At 41.9% G+C, this 25,732-nt stretch overlaps 2 protein-coding genes across 2 annotated transcripts in view; one reads left to right on the top strand and one right to left on the bottom strand.

Annotated features, from left to right (window-relative positions):
* The window catches only part of ANOS1 (anosmin 1), a 190,004-nt gene that overhangs the window by 12,670 nt on the left and 151,602 nt on the right, over positions 1 to 25,732 (top strand). Inside the window, exon 2 of the mRNA XM_059909897.1 lies at positions 24,819 to 24,866. Coding sequence (XP_059765880.1) covers positions 24,819 to 24,866 — 48 coding nt within the window. The remainder of the gene's footprint in view (positions 1 to 24,818; positions 24,867 to 25,732) is intronic.
* LOC132357845 (uncharacterized) lies at positions 3,188 to 24,535 on the bottom strand. Its single transcript, XM_059911689.1, has 4 exons — positions 24,511 to 24,535; positions 21,817 to 22,153; positions 16,381 to 16,525; positions 3,188 to 3,694 (listed from the first exon to the last, which is right to left on the bottom strand). Exons 1-4 carry the CDS (start codon positions 24,533 to 24,535, stop codon positions 3,188 to 3,190), a joined length of 1,014 nt encoding a protein of 337 aa, XP_059767672.1.

The raw sequence follows: 25,732 nt of genomic DNA, 5'->3' as shown, positions 1-25,732 counted from the left end.
CATTATCATCATCATCACCATCACCACCATCACCATCATCATCACCACATTTGGAAATATGACACTGTTCCCTGAGAAATCTCTGTACAAACAATTCTGTTGAGATACTCAGATATCCATGCCTATCCATCATGACAGGCTACTTATTTTTGCCCCTGCTTACTGATGTCTGTCCTTCCCTTGATGGCCATTCCCCCAAGAAGAGGGTTTTGCTCCCCATAGAGGAGAAACCTCGTGTGAAACAAGGCTCCGAAGACCACCCAGGCATCTGGGGGGGCCCGTTCTTGCCCAGCAGTTCTGCCAGATGGATGATTCAAATAGAGGTAAAGTTGCGAGCTGCAACATAGCATAACTTGGAGCTTGCTTTCTGGAGTGGAAGTGTGTTAACGATAAGGATGCCAAGCTTATGCAGAAGTTACTGATTACTTTCAGGAACGATGAGCAGAAAACAGGAGACCGGCCGCTGTTAAAATGCTTTGGTAACTGCAGTTCTTTTACATTTCTTCTGTGGCAAGGAAGTGCAGAGAAATCACCCAAGATGCTGTCCACGGTTAAAGATAGTCATTGGTTGAAGGTGAGCACTTTCTTGGCTTCTCATTTTCTCATCCACGTTTTGGGCTATTATAGCCGTTTAGAACTACAACTTTGCCTTTAAAACCTAAAATATGTACCCCAGTTCCTTTCTTCCTCTTTTAGACATAGGTAGGCCCTCGGTAGAGGTTTGGCAAATATCCCTGGCGCATCTTTGACTAGAAATGCACTTTCTCTCCCTTTCTGTCACCCCCTCCTCTCTCCCTCTCCTTCCTTTATTTTGACACTTGGCTGTGTACCATTTTGAAAGCAGCACAGCCAAACCCATTTGCTGATCATTCCAGAAATGGCCTACATCTGGGAAGTTATTTTCCCATTGGGCCAGAATCTAAAAGAAAGTAGGGAACATCTTTTGTTGTTGTTGTTTCCACATTTTTGTTTCCGGAATTATGAGGTAATGTCCTCACAGCTGCAAAGAAATAAAAAAAATACTTCTGGACAGGATCTATTCACTTGCTAAGTATCACCAGAGAAAAACATATTTAGAGGTGAGACTCCATGAGAACAGACATCCGTCTGTATTTTGATGTTTCTATTATACAGGGGCCATGGACTTGTATAGTATTTTAAACCTATTTTTTATTGGGCAAGATTGGCATACTCTAGTCCCATTTGTTACTCCACAATTTTGAAAAAAAAAAAAAAGGAAGTTTCTTCTTTTTTGAACAGCCGTATGAAATTAGGGCCAAAATGTTTTTTTCCATATGTGTATGATCCAAGAGTGTCTAGTTCATGGTTTCGCAACCTTGGCACTGCTGACCTTTGGGGCCAGATTATCCTTTGTTATGGGGTCTGTGCTGTGCATTGTTGGATGTTTAGCAGTATCCCTGGTCTTTACCCACTAGATACCAGTAGTATCCCTCCCACCCCCAGTCATGACAAAAAAATATCTCCAGACTTTACAATATGTGCCATAGGACAAAATCACCCTTGTTGAAAGCCACTGGTCTAGTTCTCTCTCTTTTTACTTTACATCTGTCTCGGTCGATGTGTCTCTAGTTCAATATCTGTATTCAGATATGTATATCCATATCTAAATGTATATGTGTGTGTATGACTCTTTTATTACATATTCAGTTACCCTCTTTGAAAGAATAAACTCAGATACATGAGTCAATAAATTGATTGCAGTAACAATGTTCTTTTTCACTTATAACATGGGAGTTTGGAAAGGTGCTCATTTATGTCTCCATTTGAGAATCTGGGAAAGAATAAGGCACTTATTTCGAAAAAAATGCTTGTCTTCCATTCTATAGCAAACGTTCTGCTGAATGAAAACAACAGTATCTCTGTCTTTAGCAGTGATGATTCTGAAGATATGTCATGGCATTTGTGGATGTGATAGCCTGTAAGAAAATCGGGGTTTTTCAGCCACGACCAGTCTAATGTGTAAAGTTGGTCGTATTGCATCTTTTCCTTTAAATACCTGTTATGTTTTTAAAATTTGGTGAGCTGGTCCGAAAGTCTGATTCCCTTGGAACTTCTTTGCAAGTGAACTGTCTTTTCCTTTTAAAAAACTTTTGTCTCTGAGCATTCTTGCAGACCGCTTATGTGCTCTTTACCTAAGTGCCTCGCCCATAAAGTGGTGGCGATGGTAACACAGCTTCACTGGATCGTGCTGTGATGCCACACAGTTCACTCGGAGCAGAACCTCACGTGTGCTTAGCTCTACAGAAGTATTGGCTGTTGTTGTTTAGATGAGCGAGGCACAGAGTGAGTGCTGGTGCTGAAGATCTTGGGACAGAAAAATGAGTAGCGTGCACCCCTCGATCCTTCCCAGGCTGGTCTAAGAGCAGTAAAAGGGAATTTCAACAACCTGATTTTAAAGTGGGCCAAAGACCTCAACTGACACCACACCAAAGACAATATATAGATGGCAAATAAGCATATGAAAAGATGCTTCACATCACATGTCATCAGGGAAATGCAAATTAAAGCAACAAGATAGCACCACACACCCATTAGAATGGCCATAATCCGGAACACCGACAGCACCAAATGGTGCCGCGGGTGTGCAGCAACAGGGACTCTCCTTCCTTGCTGCTGGGGGTGCAAAATGGGACCCTCACTTTGGAAGGTAAGCAGTTTCTTACAGAACAAAACTACCCTTACTCCTTGGTGTTTCTTCAAATGAGATGAAAACTTATGTACACAATGAAACTTGCACTTAGATGTATAGAGCAACTTTATCCATAATTGCCAAAACCTGGAAGCAACGAAGATGTCGTTCAGTAAGTGAATGGATAAATAAACTGAGGTACATCCGGATTATGGAATATTACTCAGCACTCAACAGAAATGAGCTCTCAAGCCGTGAAAAGACATGGAGGAACCTAAAATGCATATCACTGTGTGAAAGAGGCCCATCTGAAAAGGCTGCACAGTGTATGATTCCAACTGTATGTCATTCTGGAAAAAGCAAAACTATGGAGACAGTAAAAAGATCAGTGGTTGCCAGGGGCTGGGGATGGGGGCTGGGTAGGAATGAATAGGTGGAGCCCAGAGGATTTTTTTTTTTGGGTGGGGAACCAACATTGTTTTCTTGTCAACAGAACCTGCCTGGGGAAGTAGGGGGCCCACTCTGCCCCCAGAGGGGCTATGGACCTTGGTTGTCCGGGGCCCGTGGGGGAGATGGGTCCACCCAGTGAGAACAGCTCTGGCCACCACCGGCACCTGGGTGGTCAGAGGCAGGGTCTGGGGGGCCAGCAGGGGGCATGGGAGCCCCCGGGGAGCTGGGTCCTGGCTCCCCCTGGCTCATCTGCAGGAGGCCAGTGAGGGCGATCGGCTCAGGCCCCCTGAGCCAGGCGGTGGAGCAGCCAGAGGATGGAGTGGGGAGGACCCAGGGGGACATGCCTGGGGGTGGGACCAGCAGCTTCAGAGAGCCCATCACCTGCTGAGGGGCCTGAGACAGGTACAGGGGAACACACTGCCCACAGGGCAGCAGAGGGTCAGAAAGGAAGACATCCTCACAGCACATCACTGGGAACCCTGCATCCCTGGGCGGCTGCTCTCCACTCTGATGTCCTGCTAGGCTGGCCCTGAGGCCTCTGCCTGAGGCTGCTTCGTACAGAGGCCAGAATGAGGGATGGCACAAGGTATGATACTATAGTTATGGACATGTCATTATACATTTGTCCAAACCCATAGAATATACAGCCAAGGGTGAACTCTAATGTAAACTACAGATTCTGGGTGATAATGATGTTTCAGTGTAGGTTCATCAGTTGTAACAGATGTGCCGCTGATTGGGATGTTGATAATGGGGGAGGCTATGTGTATGGGGGCACAGGGGGTGTACGGGAATCTCTGTGCCTTTCTTTTAATTTTGCTGTGAACCTAAACTGCTCTAAAAAATAAAAACTTTTTTAAAATAAATGTTTTAAAATTTAATTTTTTAATTTAAAAAACCCTTTGAAGTTTCTCGGAAAGTGCTTAGTTCTAGGTAGTGAATGAAATTCAGATCTCTCATATGCTCTTGCCACTTAAAGATTTTCTGTTCCCGTATGATGCATGGGAATCGCTTAAGTAGATTTTTAAATTGAAATTTGAAATCCAGGATAGGTATTGTGTAAGTAGAAAAGGCCATTGAATTCTAGGTCATCTATTCTATGAGGAAAACATAGCTGACTTCCCAGATGCTGGGTGCTTATAATTCTGCAGGTAACACATTTTCTTGAAATTGACTTTTTTTTTGCAAAGCGAGGTCTTTTCTTGGGGTTATTGAGCTTTCTCTTGTATCCCATTTAATTCATCATGTTTTCTCAAGTGATCTCTCATTAAAACATGCTATTTTTTTTGAAGTCCGTATTAAAATAACCCAAAATCATGATGAATGGACTAGAATATCATATAAGTCAGGGTATAATGGACTTTGAGGTGCTCTGTATTAGTTTGATTAATTATTCTGTACTCTCTAATGAATAGCATAAATTAGCACAATGAAGAAGCATATATCACAAGAAAACCATGTGACAAAAATCTGACTTAGTAAAGTCAATTAGAATGGGAAAACCATGTATCTCTAGTAATTCTTTTTTTCCTGCTTAGGTTTTCTCCACTACAAATGAAAGTCAACTAAACTACATTCTGAGCCTTCCAGCCTATATGTGTGTATCAAGGTGGTAGACTTTGCTTTAGTATTAAAATAAGTGCTTCTAGGATTTACTGAGTGTATTCCAAAACGGGTTACTAAACTCTTGTGTAGGAATGCAAATAGTTTTCATTTATGGGGCACTGTATGTTTTTTCAAGTAACATTTTTTCAATGGTTGTAGTGATAATAGCAATAGAATCCAGTTCATGTATCCAGTTCATGTTATCTGGCAACACATTGTCTCTGGTTACTATTAATGCTTCTGAGTAATTAGCTCGATAATTTAAAATTAATCCTTAGCCTCTGCTGGTCAACACGCCAGAAACCAGGCCATAATGAGTCTCTCGGGAACTGCTTATTATGAACCACGGATCACCCCTGTCAAGTTTCACAGCTGCCAAGCATCTATTTTGAAAAATAATAGGGGACTTGAGAGTGCCTTTAAAGACTGCTGCGATTTTTCTCCTCGCCGTCGTCCCAATCAATACATAGCATCTTCCTCGAGTTGTTTATTTTATGAAGATACCCAGAGACTGAGGTGAGGCCGAGACACAGTGGAGGCCAGCGTGGCCTGGACCTGCTGGGGATCATTGCCCTGGGTGATTCATGCTTCCCGAGGCAGCGTCGGCCTTCAGGCTCAGAAGCAGAAACGGGCTTGAGTTGGTGGAAAATTACACGCGCGTGCACACACACACACACACACACACACACACACACACAGACATCCAAAGATCAACTTATTACTTGATAAAGAGGATTGAATGTCTCAGTACCCAGGATGCTATGAGATAGCTGAAGAGTTGGATGAAGTACTCAGGACTCTACGGGGCAACGTGGAGAGAGAGAAGGAAGCAACACTTGGAGTGGGATTCCATGAAGTCCTGTGTAGCGGAGTACGACCAATGGTCCTTCTCCCTCTGCAGCTGGTTCTCCAGCTTCAGCAAGCCTCGGAATCATTGGGTAGCCTTGTTAAAACACAGCTCGCTGCACCCCAGCCTCAGAGCTTTTGATTCTGTGGGTCTCGGGTCAGACTCGAGATGTGCATATCTGACAAGCTTCCAGCTGAGGCTGACGTTACTGGTCCCGGGACCCCACTTTGAGAACCACTGATGTAGGGTTATTTATGCTCTGGGGCTTCTCTCTAGGGTCCTCCTCTGCTTGGTAAGTTGTGCCACGTTCTAGCATGGAAACTTTACGTTCTCTGCCCCCTGACCTCAACACTCCTCTTCTGACCAACCTTCCTTCGTTCAAAGTTACATAACATTTATTAAGATTTAGCTTATTAAGTAGGAGTCAGTGGTGGCTTCCTCAGAAGGAATGCCACTGAGGGCACAGTTTCAAAACAGTCACTTGTCTAGGGAGAGGATTGGAGTCTCTGCTGGCCGTCATCTCTTTTGAAACATGGGTCACGGCTCCAATCTGTTGATGGGGGAAGAAGCCCATCACTGCTTCCTCTGACCATATGTGTTCAGGAAATCTAGGTGTAGGGGGAAGACGCCTTAACAGAGACCTCAGAGAGCAAAAGTCAGTAGCGGTCAAGGTTTGTTATGAAATGAATTCAAGAACATGACATTGGGGGTCTGGACACAGGGTAGAAAGAGCACCATAAGAATGGACTGGTTCCCCTTGGGGGAGGGCACATGCTGGGCATGGCCACATCATCTCCCTGTGACTGTGTGGTTGCTTATTTAAGAGGGCTGTTTTCACCACAAACTGGACTGCTCAATCCTAAAGAGTCTACTTTATGGTGAACAAGTGTCTCCTTATGATGCAAGCATATGCCTTAAGTACTTCATGTAAAACACGAGGGACCGGTCATCGTTGGTGAGATGGAGAGAAGATGGGACGTACAGAGACGCTGTGCTCTGACAGATGCCGGGAGGTGGCAGGGAGGTCAAAGTGAGGGAATAAACCCCGACGGTGATTTTTTGAAGCAAGTGGAAAAACTGCATGAAAATATTAAGGCAGATTCTCAGTTGGGGTGGAGGTTGGGGTTTGGTTGAAACAACATAGCATTTCTTCCATGGCTTTGATTTAGTTTAGTCACTGTTATGGGATGAACTGTGTGTCCCCCACCCGCCAAACCCATATGCTGATGTCCTAACCCCCAGGACCTCAGAAAATGAGCTTACGTGGAAATAGAGTTGTTGGAGATAGAATTAGTTAAGATGAGGTCATACTTGAGTAGGATGAGCCCCTAATTTGATATGACTGGTGTCCTTATTAAAAGGGCAAATTTGGACACAGACACGCATAGATGTGAGGACACAGGTAGAAAACTATGTGATGATTGGATTTGCAAGGAGAACGGGCAGCTAACGCTTAAAAGGCCCGCACTTCCTGATGGCTTTCGGGGGGGTGTTTAAAGGCATCATTTGGGGTGAGGGTTGCAGGGTACATGCCTTTCTTCTGATTGGTTGGCGGTGAGGTAACAGGAATCTTAATCATCAACCTCTGGTTCCAACCAGACTGGGTCTTGTGCTCCGTATGTAGTCACCATTCTCCACCCGGGTGGGAGCCTTAGTTTCTGAAGAACAACTCAAAGATACGTGTCAGATGGTTATGTATGTTCCTTGAGGAGCAACTAGGACTCTGTTTTATGCTGAACTATTGTTTAAGCTATCATTACTTTTTTTGCTTAACTGCTTTTCCTATGTTTCTGCATTCCCTCACTTCCCTAATTAGTAACTACTTCAGTCTGCTCTTTAGAACTTAGGGAAGGCCTGGAAGACTAAAGCCTTTTTCTGTAAACAAGAAACAGGGTACATGGAGGGGCTTTTGTACCAGGGAGGACCCTGCAGGGTCCTGCTCAGTTTCAGTCCCCCCTTTTCTTTGCTACTCCTCGGCCCTGATGGGAACAGGGACAGGACAAGCAAGGGAATAAAGTTTTGGATAGAGAGGTTAATTTTATACTTGGCAGGGGAACTCGGTTTTAGGGGGACTCAGTTGGACCATAAAGCAAGGAACGTCTAAAAGTTAAGAGGAGGGCATGGACCAGATCCTCCCCTAGGGCCTTCAGAGAGGGTTTGGCCCTGCTGACACTTTGATCTCAGACCTCTAGCCTCCAGAGCTGTGAGATAATATGTTTCTGTTGTTGAAACCATCTAGTTTGTGGTACTTTATTACAGCAGCACTAGAAAGCTTATTGTCACTGTGTTTCATTTTGCGTTTTAAATACTATTAGGAATAGTGTGATACTGTGATTTATAAGAATATATGTTTGGTTGTTCAGGTGACCAGAATATTTCTCATATTATGTATTTGGTCTTCACCCACTGGTTCCTGACTCCCAACTCTTAAAATCCTTGCAATTTCCTGTAATAGGAGTGATGAAGTTATCTTTTGTTATGTCAGTGAGAATGGGGTGACTTTTGGAGAGCTCCTGGGTAATCTAAAGAAGGGGGTTGGTTGCCGCCCCCTTCAGACATCCTGGGAGGGGAGGTGGGCTGGAGGTTGGATCAATCACCAATGGCCCATGATTTAATCATACCTATGTAATAAGCCCTCTGTAAGAACTCAGAAGGATGGGATTCAGAGAGGTTTTGGGTCGGTGACCACGTGGAGGTGCTGGGAGAGTGTTGAGCTTGGAGAGAGCACGGAAGCTCCGTGCCCCTTCCCCATGCCTTGCCCTGTGCGTCATTTCCATTTGGCTGTTCCTGAGTTATATCCTTTTATAATAAACCAGTAATCTAGGAAGTAAAATGTTCCTCTGGATTCTGTGGGCCGCTCTAGCAAATTAATCAAACCCAAGGAGGGGTCATGGGAACCTCTGTTTATAGCCAGTTGGTCACAAGTATAGGTGACAACTTGGACTTGCAACTGGTGTTTAAAGCCAAGGAGGGATTGTTGGAACCTCCAATCTGTAGTTTGTTGGTCAGAAGCTCAGGTGATAGCCTGGGCTTGCTGTCGGCATCTGAAGGCGGAGGGCAGTCTAGTGGGACAGAGCTCTCATCCCGTGGGATCTGGCGCTGTCTCAGGATAGATAGTGTCCTAATTGAATCACCCTGTTGATGTGCAAGACTTGCTTAGGGGGGGAAACCACCCTCCCCCTCGCAACACACATGTTGGAATTGGGTCCAGGAACCCCAAAGAAATAGTATTTGTTGTTATTAGATTTTTAATGTTCCCCCAAATGGGGTTATGAGTTATGAATTTAATTTAGTGCAGCTCTGCATTAAAGTACTGGTCTGATCTATGCTTTGCATGGACCTTGTGCCTTTGCGAAGACTCCAGGCAACCAAATGATAGAGAAGTTCATAAGACTGACCTTGTTCCTAAGCAGTTGAAAGTCATTTTCTTTATCATTAAATCAAAACTTATTGAGTGCTCTTAGAATTCTGACTTCTCCACAGTTAATCAATCACATGAGCCAGGCAGGACTCTAAAACTCTCTGTGAATTTCTAAGTTATTAAGAGTCGCTCCTTGTGTGAAAAGCACTCCTATCGATGGATTTGCATCTTACCATAGACAGCAGCCTTGACTTTAGATGATCCCAGGGGTCTTCATAAACATCTCTGTGACAGTCTTTATAAAAACACTCTTCTTCGCATTTTAGAAGAGAAGAAATGAATTTTTCCGAAAGCTCACAGTTTATGACGGGGAAGTGACCTGGGGAGCTAAGTAGGGTCTTCTGACTCCACATGAGGTGTGCTTTCTATTAAAATATTTTGATTTGAATCAACAATGTGTTACATATTTTTAGACTTCCTGGGCTCCACTGTCTGCATCTCTAGAGAGAGGGCATTGGTCTTGAATCTCCCTTAACTGTCCCAATTCTCATGATCTAGAATTTTCCTCAGAACCTGGTGTTGCCAGTACTGCTGATGGCTTTCATGTGTTACTCAAATCCATGATAACGAGTGACCCAAGTGGCGAGACAGTCCTAGGCATGGTCATTCTGAGGTTTAGTGCCATCACTGGACACTTATATCCTCCCTCCCCACCCATTCTGCACTCTCCCTTCTCCTCAGACACTGGTGGGCATTTCTCAAAAAGTTCCCCATTTCATGTTCACTTCCAAGATGCAGGTTGTCTGCATCATTATCTTGGTCCCGCCCTTGAGTTTCGTGGGGTTGAGGAACATCTCTGTGGTCTTCCCTCTTAGGACTCAGACTGGATGGACCCTGTGTTGTGTCTTTCTCATGTGGTTTTGGCCTTTCTTTGTAGGCGTTGTAAATGTTTTGGAGAGTTATTAGAGGCGTTAGTTAATTAGAGGATAAAATATTAGCAGGCAGAAGGTCTGAAAGTTAATAACTTCTCACCCCTTTGCTCTTTAATGGTTTTGAGAGGTTTAGGTAGGAATTCAGGGATGGAAAAGTCGATGAGACAGGGTAACATGTTACTGGGACACTCTAACCTCTTTCCTTTGGAAAGTTCCTTGTATTGTAAGACAATGGCATGTCATTAATGACTTACATGTGTCTTGTTTTCAGCAGGAAGATGGATTAAATGAACCTCAAAGGTCTTATCTGATTTGTAATTATATGGTAGCATCTGAGTCAGAATTCTACAGTTTACAAACATTTTGAGTGGGTATTTGCAATCATGTTTTGGGTCCCTTTCCTTGTCCTGGTTGTACTTAGACAACAGGCTTGGTCCTAGTCGAATAGATCATGTACTTTCACAGAGAGGGATTGACAGAAATACCCACTGATGCAAATGCTTTGCACAGAAGGTGACTGTTAGTAACGTTGAAGGAGGTCTCAGAGAGCTCTGGGATCCCACATGGCTCATGTGATGAGTGGTGGAGAGCCCTCAATAAGTTTTGATGTAATAAATTGGTTTTCAATTGCTTATGAATAAGAGCAGCTTTTGTATACTACCCTTCCCAGGTAGGACAAGATTGAATCCCTCTGTAGCTCAGAGATCTTGTGAGGTCATTGTTGTAGTGGCTGACTACATCCCTTTAGATTCTGCTAAAATTTCTCCTAATTTTCTGTTTTGTTCACGTATAAAACATCCCACAGTAAAAACACAACAGCAACAAGAGCGACAACAATTAAGGAAAGAAAAGACCTAAGAAGACTTCTAAACATTACTAGTCATTTAACATTGCCTAAGTATACTTTAGTGAGTTGTAAATATGTACCTCATCACTGTCTATCCAGAGAATGATAGTAAAAGATGTAATTAAGAGTTGTGTAAAGTTATGTTTTTAAATTACTGTTCCACATTGCTCTCGCATTTTTTTCTCCTTTGCCAATGGTTTGAACTCTTCACAGGAACTTTGATGTGTCTTTTAAACAGTATTTCCACTGTTCCTTTCAATTGTTTGGTACACAGCCTCACACGAAAGTTGCTTTCAAAAGTGCAGATTAACATAGCTGCCAATAACAAGTGGAAACGTATTGGAAAAACAATGTTCTTTGGTGAATGTGCTCAAGAGACCACAATTCTCTTAGTTTCAGGAAAAATGTATTAACCTGCAGTGAAATTGTGATGGCTCCTAAACTAGCTTGGTTGATTGAGGAGGATCTTGTTGGGACTTGAAATGAAGAGATGTGTCCTTGGGCTAAAACGCTGACCCCCTCACCAGCCTTTTCGTAGGAACCCACTTTCCTCTTCTGCACTGGAGGGGCTACACTTCCGTGCTGCTCTTACACCTTCCCACCATGGGGTTCATTTCTTCAACACCCTCATCTTTTTCGAGAAATACGCCTCATATCTGCTTGCCTTTGTGGAGACTTAGCTTCTTCCAGAAGCCCTTCCATTGGAGAAAGCGCATTCCCTCCTGCATTCCCCATAGACTTGATGTCTATGGCAAGTTGCATACTTTTCTCGGGTTGTGTAATTCATGCAGCATATTCTGAGATTTTGAGATCTGAGCTCAAACGTTCCTGGGTGGTGTTCTTAGGATCAGCCCTGGAGGGGAAGTGGACAGAGCCTGGAGCGGGAGGAGGAGTTGGGCTGAGGGCAGGAGCAACTGCAGCCACCGTGGGTCCCATCGCATGCTCTGGAGCTTAGGGTACCTTGAAAGTTACCCTGAATGGGACAAGGTTGGTCCTTTGTTCCCCAGCATCAACCAGGCATTGGATATGGGCGTCTCCCTGAAGAAACATGGCCTTGGGTCAGCTCTCTTCAACCAAGTACAACTTCTGGGCAGGGAGAGAGGGAGTTTAGCTGTGAGCTGTCAGCTCTCAACACCCTCAAGAGCCAGGAATGTGTTCATTTCAGTCACATGGTTGGGATGTGGGGACATCTGGGTTGTCCATGGCAGTATTACCCACAGACAATTACTCTTATTTTGTAGAACAGAATTCTCCTACAGTTCCAACCGTTGGCACCCCTTGGCCCTCTCACCCACCAGAACTCTTCTGTCTTACGCTTTTTAAACTCCACTTTTCCACGCTGAGCACAAACACCTACCATTTTAGTGCTTTTATTTCCTTTGCACAAGTGCTCTGTCTCTTTCACCACAAGACCTTCATTCCGTAATCCCTCAAAGTTCAGATAGTCTATTGGCCTAGTGTTTACCACATGTGCCACATTGTAAGGAACGTTTGGGGCATCTGTTAATCTACAGGTTCCAGGGTCACGTCTAGGTCTACTGAGTCAGTCCCTGAGAACCTTTATGTTTAACACATTTCCCAGGTGATTCTTGAACCAGGGAAGTTTGAAAGTACTGTTACATTGACCCTTCTTGTAATTTCCTGCTGAGTCCTGTCTAGGACCTGTGATGCATCATTTTAATCTTTCTTTTTTTTCCCCAGTAGTTTCATTTTCTTGCCCTTTGGCTACTCTCTAGCTATAAAATTCTAACTCTAAATCTGTCAGGCTCTAATAGCTGCCTACTTGGATGTCAGTTCAGTGCTGGGTACTGCCAGAGAAGATCACACACCTGTATGGAGTGGTGTGACTGTAAATCCATAGTCTCAGCCGCAGGTAAACATGTGAACTGTCCGTCCATCCTCCGAGTGTACCTCGGGTCAACTCCAACTCTCATCTTCCTTCAGCAACGAGTGCACTTTTCACTTCTCTCCTTAAATTCCCTCCCCCATTACACTCACGTCTTGTGGAAAATTTCCTCAGTTCTGGTCTCATTGGGAAAAATGAAGGGCACGGGAAGCTCCTGCCTCCCAACTTCCCGTCAGGACAGATTCTGTACTCACATTCCATGTAGACAGCATCGGAACTGACACTGGGTTTACCTTCGGTGTTTGTGGTATGGGCAGACCTGCCTACATCCGCAGATCATACCCTGCTCCTTATCAGCACAGGCCCACTTTCTAGAAGATACTTACCAGTTTAGTAAATCCCTCACTAATTATTTCCTGGCCACAGATTAGGGAAAGCGGGAATAGTCCCCAAAAGAGTAACTATGAAGATACGTCAGTATGGAGGAGAAAGGGATTTGTGGAGAGCTGACATACATCTGTATACAGGATTTCATGGGATCTAAGAAGCCATAGGCAGAACATCCATTTTTACATAACCCTAAGATTTTTTAAAAGTGATAGTAAAAAAAAAAAAAAAAAAAAAAGTGATCGTAAATAATGACAGACGGTTTAATGATGGTCATTTATGAAGCATCATTTGGTCTCACTAATATCTTGTTGCTTTGTTAACAGCTTTCATCTGGTCCAGGAGATTTGGTGATTTCTTCTGCCTTCATTTGCATATTTGCATGAGATTGTGAATCCTTTTGTTCATGTATTAGTAAGAATGTGTAGCACAGATTCATCTACCTGTGACACACTCCTTCCTTAAATCCTATAAAGTATTAGTTATTAGTTACAAGAAAATATGAAAATGTGCAAGTTCAGTCTTTCCACCAATGAATATTTGCCGCACCTCTTTAGTCTTTGCATTTCTGAGCACAGAATGATTTTTCCTTTCAATGTCAAATCTTAGTCTAATTATTTCAATCACATTTTTTAAAATTAATTTTTATTGGAGCATAGTTGATTTACAATGTTGTGTTAGTTTCTGCTGTACAGCAAAGTGAATCAGTTATACATATGCATATATCCACTCTTTTTTAGATTCTTTTCCCATATAGATCATTACAGAGTATTGAGTAGAGTTCCCTGTGCTATACGGTACGTTCTTAGTAGTTATCTATTTTACATATAGCTGTGTGTATATGTCAATCCTAATCTCCCAATTTATCCCTCTCCCCTTCTTTCCACCTTGGTAACCGTAAGTTTGTTTTCTACATCTGTGACTCTATTTCTGTTTTGTAAATAAGCTCACTTGTACCATTATTTTAGATTCCATGTATAAGCGATATCATATGGTAATTTGTCTTTCTCTGACTTCACTCAGTATGACAATCTCTGGGTCCATCCATGTCACTGCAAATGGCATTATTTAGTTCTTTGTTATGGCTGAGTAATATTCCACTGTATGCATGTACCACATCTTCTTTATCCATTCATCTGTCAGTGGACATTTAGCTTGCTTCCATGTCTTGGCTATTGTAAATAGTGCTGCAGTGAACATTGGGGTGCATGCATCTTTTCAAATTATGGTTTTCTCCAGATATATGCCCAGGAGTGGGATTGCTGGATCATATGGTAGCTCTAATTTTAGTTTTGTAAGGAACCTTCATACTCTTCTTCATAGTGGCTGCACCAATTTACATTCCCACCAACAGTGTAGAAGGGTTCCCTTTCCTCCACACCCTCTCCAGCATTTACTGTTTGTAGATTTTTTGATGACTGGTGTGACGTGATACCTCACTGTAGTTTTGATTTGCATTTCTCTAATAATTTGTGACGATGAGCACATTTTCACGTGCTTTTTAGCCATCTGTATTTCTTCTTTGGAGAAATGTCTATTTAGCTCTTCTGTCCATTTTTGGATTGGGTTGTTTGTTTTTTTGATATGAGCTGCATGAGCTGTTTGTGTATTTTGGAGATTAGTCCCTTGTCAGTTGCTTCATTTGCAAATATTTTCTCCCATTCTGAGGGTTGTTTATGGTTTCCTTTGCTGTGCAAAAGCTTTTAAGTTTAATGAGGTCCCATTTGTTTATTTTTGTTTTTATTTCCATTACTCTAGGAGGTGGATCAAAAAAGATCTTGACGCAATTTATGTCAGAGAGTGTTGTACCTATGTTTTCCTCTAAGAGTTTTATAGTGTCTGGTCTTACATGTAGGTCTTTAATCCATTTTGAGTTTATTTTTGTGTATGGTGTTAGAGAATGTTCTAATTTCATTCTTTTTCATGTAGCTGTCCAGTTTTCCCAGCACCACTTATAGAAGAGGCTGTCTTTTCTCCATTGTATATTCTTTCCTCCTTTATCAAAAATAAAGTGACCATATGTGTGTGGGTTTATCTCCGGGCTTTCTATCCTGTTCCATTGATCTATATTTCTGTTCTTGTGCCAGTACCATACTGTCTTGATCTCTGTAGCTTTGTAGTATAGTCTGAAGTGAGAGAGCCTAATTCCTCCCGCTCCGTTTTTCTTTCTCAAGATTGCTGTGGCTATTCAGGGCCTTTTGTGTTTCCATACAAATTGTAAAATTTTTTTGTTCTAATTCTGTGAAAAATGCCTTTGGTAATTCTATAGGTATTGCATTGAATCTGTAGATTGCTTTGGGTAGTAGAGTCCTTTTGACAGTTTTGATTCTTCCAGTCCAAGAACATGGTATATCTCTTCATCTGTTTGTGTCAGCTTTGATTTGTTTCATCAGTATCTTATAGTTTTCTGAGTACAGGTCTTTTGGCTCCTTAGGTAGGTTTATTCCTAGGTATTTTATTCTTTTTGATGCAATGGTAAATGGGATTGTTTCCTTAATTTCTCTTTCTGATCTTTCGAATCACACTTTAAGTAGTAATTAAACCCAACATGTGTAGAACCAACAAGGTACACAGCTCAGTGTAAATGGTGATAGCGTGCACAACTGTGACCACCAAGTTCACATGTGTGGAGTGTTGACCTCTATGTCATGACTGCCACCTGGCCAACAATGATGGTGCACATTCATCGCGCTTGGGGTAAGAAGCACCCTGACTTCAGAAACAATCAGATTTTATGTCTTCATGGTGTGTTATCTCAGGACTTTTCCTAAGGTTGTTGAAAGGGTACGTTCTAGGTCCAAACAAGTGGATCCTGGTTATTAATCATGTTTCCAGAACTCATTGCCTCCTCGTGTCCACCAAACTTTCTTTCTGTGCTTTGTCTCTAATTACTGTGGACTGCCCGTGTAGCTGGGATACTTAGATTTTAGTGGGAACCCCATATCCGAAGTTGGACGGGCTGGCCCAGTTGCCATGGAGACCGAGCTGAAGGTACATAACTGAGCATAGCCTCCTAGTGTCAGAAAGTGCCACCTCTTCATTCAGACACCCACCAAAGGGACCGCTGAGAGGCAGCCCATTGGCAGCTGATGGCAGTCCTCATGCCAATGGCTTTAGTGTGGCTGGGTTATAATAATCTTAAAGAGTGCAGAAGATTTGCCTTCGCCTCTTGATAACAAAAGCAAAATGTGCTTTTATATTAAATTTTAGAGAGGTTTTAACATCTCATGTTTATGCCCAAGGACTTAATATGCCACTTACCTCAGACTTTTGGGACCTCTTCTATCTTTCTTGCCTGTTTCATCCACTTCCTCCCCTACGGCTCCTTCTCTTCTTCCCAGTCTTGTCTTTCTCACCATCACTGAGACCCACACAAATGATCAAAACTAAAGTCAGGGACCCTTCAAAGTAAGGGTTGGAAACAGAAGTGGGTGTGGCCGACTCAAGCCACCCACCTTGGAGATAACCCTTCCAGCACTTCGAAGCAGATGGTCATCCCTACATGGTGAACCCTTGTACCTCTGCCCTGCCAGCCTGGGCACTTTATCCCATAGGCGTTTACCGTCTAGACAAGCAGCTGTGACGACTGGGGAGAGGTTCCTGGAATTGGGAGAATCCACACAATTTACAAGCGAAGTAGAAACTTGAGAGTGATGTCTGAGCACGCCTGCCTTTATAAGCTGCATTCATCGACCCTGTTTCTTGTCCCTGCTGTGAAGCAGAGGCTGGGAAGAGAATGAAGTTTATACCAACATTTCTTTATTTTTTAGGTTTCCCAGGAACAATGCTGTAGTTGTTTAGTTTATATAGCTACTCTATTGCTCATGCTTCCCTTACTTTGTAATACGAGTCATTTACTAAATTTTAGTTACTACATTTAATGCTCCCTCTAAGCCTACCTAAGATTGGATTTCTTTCGGCACAAGTCATTTATTCAGTCTTGAAATCTTCCAGGGCTTTATGTGATTTTTGTGGAGAATGCACCATTTACCAGAATTTCCTCCTGAAAATATAAATTTTATTACCAAACATGGTTCAGTGAATACATATCCAAAATCATATCTGTGGCAAGAATGAATTCAGAGCTAGCACATCCTCTTGGAGGAGATTACAGTTGGAAGACTACTGCCTGAGGTGTGCTAACAGAAGCTAGTATCTCCGATTCTATGGTGGGTCCCAGCATTCTGTCAGAGACAGTAAGTAGTAAAAGTTGCGTCCTCATTTAGTGCCCTCCCACAGACAGAATTTGTAAGCATATTCCTTATTAAAATTCATAGGAAAGTGTTAATGAAAGCAATGTTTTCCCATATGGCATCGTCGAGCCCTTGCTGTTCTATACATTTTTCTTTCGATGACTTTATTTACATCTATAAAAAGATAATTAGCATGATTATTTCTTAAATAATTTGTACTTGATTCTGAATACAAGTTTTTGTTCAGATTTTCATATTCTCAGGCCGAATCTCTTGGACATTTACTCTACAGGAAACAAAATAATGAAGCCATTTCCTAAAAGCTCCACCCAGAGAAGATGAAAAATTTGTTCAGCTCCATCTATTTATTTCCTGCTTTTCAGTTCCTCATGATCTAATGATTAAGTTTAAATTTATTTGTATGACTCCCTATTCCATTCATTTACTTACTCCGTCAATAGTCATTAAGATCATGAGGGAGCCAGTGGTGAGGGGGAGATATAGACACATTCTGTCTTTAAGGAGGCCATAGGCAGGGGTGGGGTGGGGAGTGGTGGTGATGATCACTAAGGACAAACAACACGAATATGTTTATACTTGGCAACTGTGTAGAATGCCTCGGAAGAGAAGTACAGGGAGGCACAGAGCATGTGCCACAGGGGAGCTGTTGTAGTCAGGGAGTGGGGGTCAGGGAAGGCTTCCTGAAAGAAGTGGCACTTGCAGTGACCTGAAGGGTGCATGGGAGTCGACTTGGGGAGGAGACAAGTTCTGGGTGGGAGGACAGCACTTACAGAGGTTCTCATTCCTGGACAAGCTTGCCAGGTGTGAAGAAGTGAAGCAAAGAATGTGGCCGGGCCCTGCGTTCCAGTGGTGGGGGCCAGAGGAGAGGGCTGGGTGTCTGGAGAGGTATATTTGTATGGTTAAATACTGTTTTCCTATAGAATTCAGTTCACTGTGAGAGATTTGTAGAATCCAGAGGGAAATTTTTCAGGGGGAGTGGTTAATGAAAAGGCTGTTTATTTACTGAGGACGATCCGTAACATTTGAAGGAACTCCTACTCTAAACAACAAATGTAAACACATAGCTTTTTTTCCCTTTTCAGTAGACTTTGTTTTAGAGCTGTTTTACGTTCACAGCAAAATTGAGCAGAAAATACAAAGAGTTCCTATGTACCCTCTGACCCTGTACATGCACAGCCTCTCCTGCTATCACCCTCCCTCCCTAGTGGTGCATTTGCTACATGGATGAACCTTCATCGACATGTTGTCCTCACCCCAAGTCCATAGTTTACATCAGCGTTCGCTCTCGTACATTGTATGGGTTTGGACAAATGTGTAATGTATCCACCATTACAGTATCGTACGGAGTGGGTTCAGTGCCCTAAAAATCCTCTCGTGCTCTGCCTATTCATTCCTCCCTCCCCTCAACCTCTGACAACCACTGATCCATTTACTGTCTCCATAGTTTTGCCTTTTCTAGAATGTCATAGAGTTGGAATCGTACAATATTGTAGCCTTTTCAGATTGGCTTCTTTCACTTAGCAACATGCATTTAAGTTTCCTGAGAAATATTTTGAATGAATGTATAGTTGTGATGATCACTGGCAAAGATTCATTTTAAAAAATATTTTGAGCCATGGAAATGCTTACTCTCAGTTTGTCTCCTGAACCCCTCTTTTAGCTGCTGTTGAATATATGAGAAACTTTGTGAGTATATCGACAATACAAAGGAATAGCCTTATAACAATAAATGAAATCAACTATTTTATTTCTTAATTCCAAAGTTATAGGAAAATATTCTGGATTAAAATGAACTGCTAAATTTTAATCTATGCCTTCATTTTAAAAACCTTACATTTAACATGAAAAGAAAATCATCGATTGAGTCACAGCTGATTGCTTGTGGTTTCATAGGGTTGGTTTGTAAAGTGTAGGTCTATCGCGGGTTTTGTGGAGTGGTTTCAACTCAGATGTTCTGTCCTGCTGTTGAGCAGTCACTCAGTGTTGAGTTTCCGCAACTGCACACTGCTTAGTCCTTGTGGCTGTTCCACACCATCACCTGCTTGTGCTAAAAAACAAGTGGGATCTGTTCTGATTCTCTTTTTTCTTTGCTAATGGTTGTATCTAGATAACTAGTTTTCATCTCTCTCTATCCTTCCCTCGAGGGCTGTCTTTGAGTGAAGTGTTTACTTGAAGCTTTTGAAGAATTATTTTTCTTTAAGGAAAAAATCAAAAGGCTAGAAATGGAGGGACTTTGAAAATATCATTGAAATAGTGTCTGGGTGCAGTTGATTGAACTTATATAGACTCTTTGAAAGTTGGATTGACTGGCATTCATGTTTGATCTACTTAAACCAATAAAATACAGGATATAATCTTTATATAATTACAAAAGTCCCGCTGTCTGATCCTACCTGGAGGTTACAATGATGATTCTAGAGGCAAATGTCTTTCATGCCTAATGTACTTTGTCTCTTTATTTTGCTGGCTTTTAGCCAGAGTGAGACATTTTTATTTTTGCTGTCAATTGCCTTTACTGGTGAAGGCTATTGTAATCCAACTAAAATCTTCCCCCCAGGCGGGATGTTGAAATGTACCGGATTCTTGTCTTTTTGCATTGCTTTCCTGCTCAAAGAGCATTCCAGGTAAGCAACGTAGGTGGATGGTGCAATGTACGTGCACACCTGGCCCAAACACAGTGGCTGGAGTTACTCAGGGGTTTATAGATATCCTTGATGCCATTAGGCAGGGTTCTTAGAAGTTCTTTGTAGAGGTAAATTGTATTGTATGGCCGATGCTGATTGATAAAGGCAAACGCATAGGGCAGCTGCAAAACCTTGACATTGGGGGGGGGATTGTTTTAAGAAAAATAGGAAACCCAAAACCCAAAAAAGAAATAGGGTGGAAATGTATGTGTGTGTGTGTAGAAAATTTCTGCATAGAGAAAACTCCATGAATAAATTCAAAAGGCAAATGATGCACTGGAAACATTTTACAACACCTATTACAGACAAATTATTATTAAGTCTAATTGGTACTAATAGCTGCTACAATTGCTAAGAAAAGGGTAAACCATCCAAAATAGAAATGGTAAAATGCATAGACAGTTCACCGTAAAGGAAATACAAATGGCCAATCAAAGGCAATTAAAGCAATTGCCCTCTCATCACATTGGCAAACATTGGAAAATTGCTACCACCCAGGGAAAAAAACCATGATAATTCCCCCCGTCCCACCTCCTACCCCCCAAGCCTCACTAATAAGATGGAACCGGTTAGCATAGGATGAGTGTTATACACAGGAGCTGGGAGACTGTAAGTCCAGGATTCCTCCTCCACTCCTCAGAACACAAATAATGGCAAACAAAGTAACATCAATAATCACAGTAGCCTTTCTTTTTTTTTTTTTTTTTTTTACATCTAACTCTGTGCCAAATATTTTGCTAAATACTTTGCATGGATTACCTTTTTAATCTTCCCAAGCAAACTGTGACATACTATCTTCAGTAATGAAAAAAGAAATGATTATAATCACAATAATCTTCCATGCCTGCTCGCGCTGTTGCCCCGAATATTTCTTTCTAATGACAGCTTTTCATTTTATGATTAATGGGAAAGTTTGCTTAAAATGAAAATGCTTTGGTTGAGGAAATGCATTGATATTAATTCCCAATAAAATGTAGACAACAGATGGGCTTTGTGGCTATTGGGGTATACGAGCCAATAGGACAGGGAACGCTGTGTTTCAGCATGGGGGGAGCTGCAGCAGAGTTTGCATTTGCTGGGCGGCTGAAGACAGTCTTTGCTGGATTCTTTTATTGTTGAGGTTGGACCATTTTATCTACAAAGGGAACAAAAGAATTCTAACCAAGGTGTGCCATGACCAGAGCGTTTCACAGATCTAATCCTCTATTTTCTTTTAAACCCAATGACATTTACTAAATAAAATATTTTATTTCCAATAAGTCAAAATCCACTGTAATCTGCTTTCTACCTATTCAGCCAGCTTCCTCTTCTATTGTCTGCTCTAGCCCATTCATCCGATCTGCTATTCCCTGAGCTTACAGCGTTCAGGACTGTCTGGACCAATTCTACTCTCCTTCCAAGATTATAAACCCGGAGATTCCTTCACAGCCCACTGTAAATCTCACCCTGTGTCTCACTCAGCTTTCCTCACTGGGGCACTCACAGTTGAGTTTAACCCCTGGCTTCAGGATGTCCATATTTTAGTTGCCGTCTTTGACTCCCAGTTTCTTAAGTAGAAAATGGGTAAATGAAACTTGTGTCGTATATGGGATGATTATGTGGGGCTGAATATGTCCAACACCAGAGCAAGTGCCTGCTATACAGATGTGGCCAGTCATGTAATCATGATAATATTTATCGATAATAATCAAGTCAGTGGCATACTACCCCACTGGTAATATTTTTGTCAGCCACTAATTGGGGGCAGGCCGCAGTTGCCACGCCTACTTTTGCAGGCCCAGTCACCTTTGCGTGGCCTTTGATGGAGGCCACGTCTGTGAGAACCAGGAGCTGGTCCAGTTGCTAGTGTGAAACTTTGAAGCGCAGAGCAAACAGGAAGGCCGGTCTGCTGGACCACGCTCTAGTTGAGGAGCTAAGGCTTAGGTCAAGGAAAACAGATCCTACAGCTGGTCCGAGGTCAAGGTTCCCAGAGCAAGGAGCAGGACCCTCTCACCTGACACGAGGAGGCCGAAGGTCCTCAGACCTGGTGAAGGAGGTGGAAGCTGGTCCGAGGTCAAGGTTCCCAGAGCAAGGAGCAGGACCCTCTGGCCTGACACGAGGAGGCCGAAGGTCCTCAGACCTGGTGAAGGAGGTTGTCAGGATCTGGCCCTGACCTAGTCTCTTAGATTGGCGTCCATTCACCTCAGCCCTGAGTCTCTTTAGAAGGAGCCTCACTGGTTCCCATCTCTGGGCTGTGAGCACAGAGCACTCAAGTTGGGGCCGGGATGTTCTCTGACAGACGTGGTCCTCGGAAGTCCCAGCAGGACCCCACCCCGCATGGACCGAAGACCCTTCCGGGAAAAGACAATGAGGGCGGATGTTCTCCAAAGCTGCCTGGACCCTGCTGTCCGCTTTCCTGTGATAATATACTCCTCAACGTTTGGCCCCTGCTTTTTGTTGCAGTTGTCACCCTGTTTATGACCGACAGCTCAGTCTGCCTAACCCCGCTGTGAACTTTGAGTTTGTCACCAGGCCAAGGGCTCCTTTTCTGAAACACCAATTTGCCCATAATGCCCTCTTTCTTGCACCCTTTTTACTAACACGTCATTTCCAGTAATTAAACCATGTCCACTGTTTGTCCAGCTTTGGCCTCTGCCCAATCTAATTATTTCTCTGATGTCAGCCCTGCCAAAGATCATACTTAACCTCAGCCCAGGCTGTTCATATACTGCTCCAGCTTCAGCCCTTGTTTGTCGGACTGATGAACATTGATACGTAGAGAGAGATGAGGGCCCCCTGAGGATTTGTGGACCTTAATAAGGGGATGAGTAGGTTGATACCAGATTATCTAAAATTGCAGGTATGTTCAGCAATTTGGGGGAGTTAAGACTGTAAAGGAGAAAGTTAGGGCCGTATGGTGCAGAGATTTAATAGCTAAAGCCTTACTGTGGGACTGAGATCTATAGCCAAGTGATGTTTAGATAGGAGAGGAAAATTTCTAATCCTAAACAGTTGAGATCTACCCAGTGGTTTTGGGAATCCTGCATTATTAAGATACATTATTGTGAATGGAAGAGCAAATATCCATACAATGGAAGGTGACAACGAAAAAGAATGAAGTATTGACATATATGACAATATGGATGAAGCAAAAATACTATATCATTTAACATAATGTAAAACATTATGAAATGAAAGAAGCCAGACACAGAAGACTACATATTGTATGATTCCGTTTATAAGAAGTGTCCAGAGTAGGTAAATTTATAGAGAAAGAAAGTACGTTCGTGGTGGCCAGGACCTGGGTGGAAGGACTGCTGTTGGGTACTGCTTTCTGTCAGGGGTGATGAGAAAGTTCAGAAATTAGTGGTGATGGTCGCACAGCCTTTCTTCTGAAAACCACTGAGTTATATGATTAACTTTTGTGTTTGTGAATTATGTATCAATAAACATGTAATAAGAGTATTTTTCAAAAGATATATTATTGGTTCAATGTTCTTTTAACTGCAAACAAAGGTGATACTATTCTATTCATACCGATGTTCTTAAAATTAAAAGTGTAGGCATTCATACATAGGAAATGGACTACTTTATCTCATACCCAACCTTGAACTTCAAAGAACAAGAGGCCACAGCATCTTAATTTTTGGGTGGCTGTTTCTGTTATCTGTTACAACCACCCCAGCCTAGAACAATCTGATGTAAATATCACAGTCCAACCATCACCAAAATTTTAGTCATGTGGAATGAAAAGTTTCAAGCAGAAATTCAAATACTAGGGATAATAAATCATAGTCCTACAAAACTATATTCAAAAAGATACACGCACCCCTATCTTCATAGCAGCACTATTTACAATAGCCAAGACCTGGAAGCAACCTAAGTGTCCATTGACAGATGAATGGATAAGGAAGATGTGGTACCTATATACAATGGAATACTACTCAGCCATAAAAAAGAAGGAAACAATGCCATTTGCAGCAACATGGATGGACCTAGAGATTATGATACTAAGTGAAGTTAGTCAAAGGCAAATACCACAGGATATCACTTATATGTAGAATGTAAAATGTGACACAAATGAACTTATCTACAACACAGAAACAGACTCACAGGCATAGAGAACACACTTGTCATTGCCAAGGGGGAGGGGGGTTGGGGACGGGAAGGATTGGGAGTTTGGGGTGAGCAGATGCAAACTATTGTATATAGAGAATGGATAAACAACAAGGGTCTTACTGTATAGCACAGGGAACTATATTCAATACCCTGTGATAAACCATAATGGAAAAGAATACGAAAAAGAATGTATATATTTATATAACTGAATCACTTTGCTGGACAGCAGAAATTAACACAACATTGTAAATCAACTATACTTCAATAAAATAAATTTTAATGAACAAATAAATCCTAGTCCTAGTATTTGGTACATGTTGAGTAACTGTCAAGCTGTGCGAAGCGGATTGTGTCTCACTTAGTTATCCCACTGACCTCATGCAGGAGATATTGTCCTTACGCTTTACAGACAGATACACTGAGGGAGAGACATAGTAAGTCCCTTGTCCAGAGTCACACATCCCAGTGAAAGGGAAAGAGGAGGTTTTTCCCATGGGATTTGACTTCCAGGCTCAAACACTTATTACTGAATTGGTTAAAATTGAAGGCCCCCAGGATGCCAACTTGTAAATTTACCATAGCTACTTACTACGGAAGAACCGTTTAGCGTTCATTTTCCTGTTGGTCTGTATTCCGTTGCTCTGCACACCCGAGAGATGGCTCAGACACTTTTCCTTTTGAAACACCTTGAAACCTTCATTATTTTATATGTACTTGTTTCATAAAGTCAAGGGCAAAAAATGATTTCCTATTTTAGGAAGAGAGACGTATATCAGGGTGGCAAAATTGGTCTTTCATTAATGCAAGTATTTTAAAATTATATTAATACACACAGGTGTATGTAGATTTCAAATGGAAAATTATTTAATGAGTCAATATTTCTTTTTCTTTTTGCAGAACAACGGTTCCCTGGTTTGGTGCCAGAATCACAAGCAATGTTCTAAGGTACGTTCCCTACAACTATATCAGTATTTTAAAAAACATTTCATTTTGTAACAACTGTAGAGTCACAGGTCGTTGCCGAGCTAGTACAGAGAAATCACATGTACTCTTCACTCATTTCCCACCAGTGGTTACCCTTTATGTATATGTAGAACAATATCACAAGCAGGAAATTGCCTTGGTACAAGGTATGTATATAGTTCTGTGAGATTTTATCACATGTATGGATTTAGTTAGTGTAGCCACCACTGCAATCAAGATACATGTGTCAACATTTCTGTATACTACCTTATTTCTCTCTTTATTCTCTAATTATTTCAATCAAAAGTATTTTTAAGGAGAAAACATCTTCTGATTACACGAGAAGATTTAATGCATTCTACTTACACCTAAGTTGTTTTGTATGCGTTTATTGTGTTTGTGTGTGGGAATTGCTTGTTCGCTAATCTGATTCTTTAAGCAGTCTCTTTTCTATCTTTGAGTATTTCTTGTTGCACGCACATGCTCCAAAGTTATCATTATACTCATTCATATGTTTCATAGCATAGATTTCTTACCTCAGTCTCCAAACATCACCAGCTTTAAATATATTTATATGTGTATATAGAGAGTATATATGTATGTATATGCTTTAGCTTCAGTCTCAAAGTCGGTTTTATATTCAGATTATATAAGTGAATAAAGTTTAAACTTGCTATAAATACTGCAGCACTTTGGGATTGTAATAGTGTTTGATGAGATTTCTTTCATGGTTACGACTATTAGACCGAAAATTGAAGCATTCCTTTATTTTACAACCAAAATTTCATCTGAGCAATACACAATAATATGAAACAGCATATTTATGAAGAACATTATTAGTTTGAAAG

Source organism: Balaenoptera ricei, chromosome X (genome assembly GCF_028023285.1).
Source record: "Balaenoptera ricei isolate mBalRic1 chromosome X, mBalRic1.hap2, whole genome shotgun sequence".
NCBI lineage: Eukaryota > Metazoa > Chordata > Mammalia > Artiodactyla > Balaenopteridae > Balaenoptera > Balaenoptera ricei.
Note: the sequence above shows the minus strand (reverse complement) of the source record. Positions and strands in the feature narration are given on the sequence as shown.

Excerpts from the sequence above, each read along its gene's own strand:
- LOC132357845 (XM_059911689.1), bottom strand. The coding sequence starts at position 24,535 with ATGAACGCTAAACGGTTCTTCCGTA. Across the intron at positions 22,154-24,510 it reads CGCTAAACGGTTCTTCCGTA|GGTCTTCGGTCCATGCGGGG; the intron begins GTAAGTAGCTAT and ends TTTTCCCGGAAG. Across the intron at positions 3,695-16,380 it reads CTGGAAGGGTTATCTCCAAG|TATCATACCTTGTGCCATCC; the intron begins GTGGGTGGCTTG and ends CCATAACTATAG.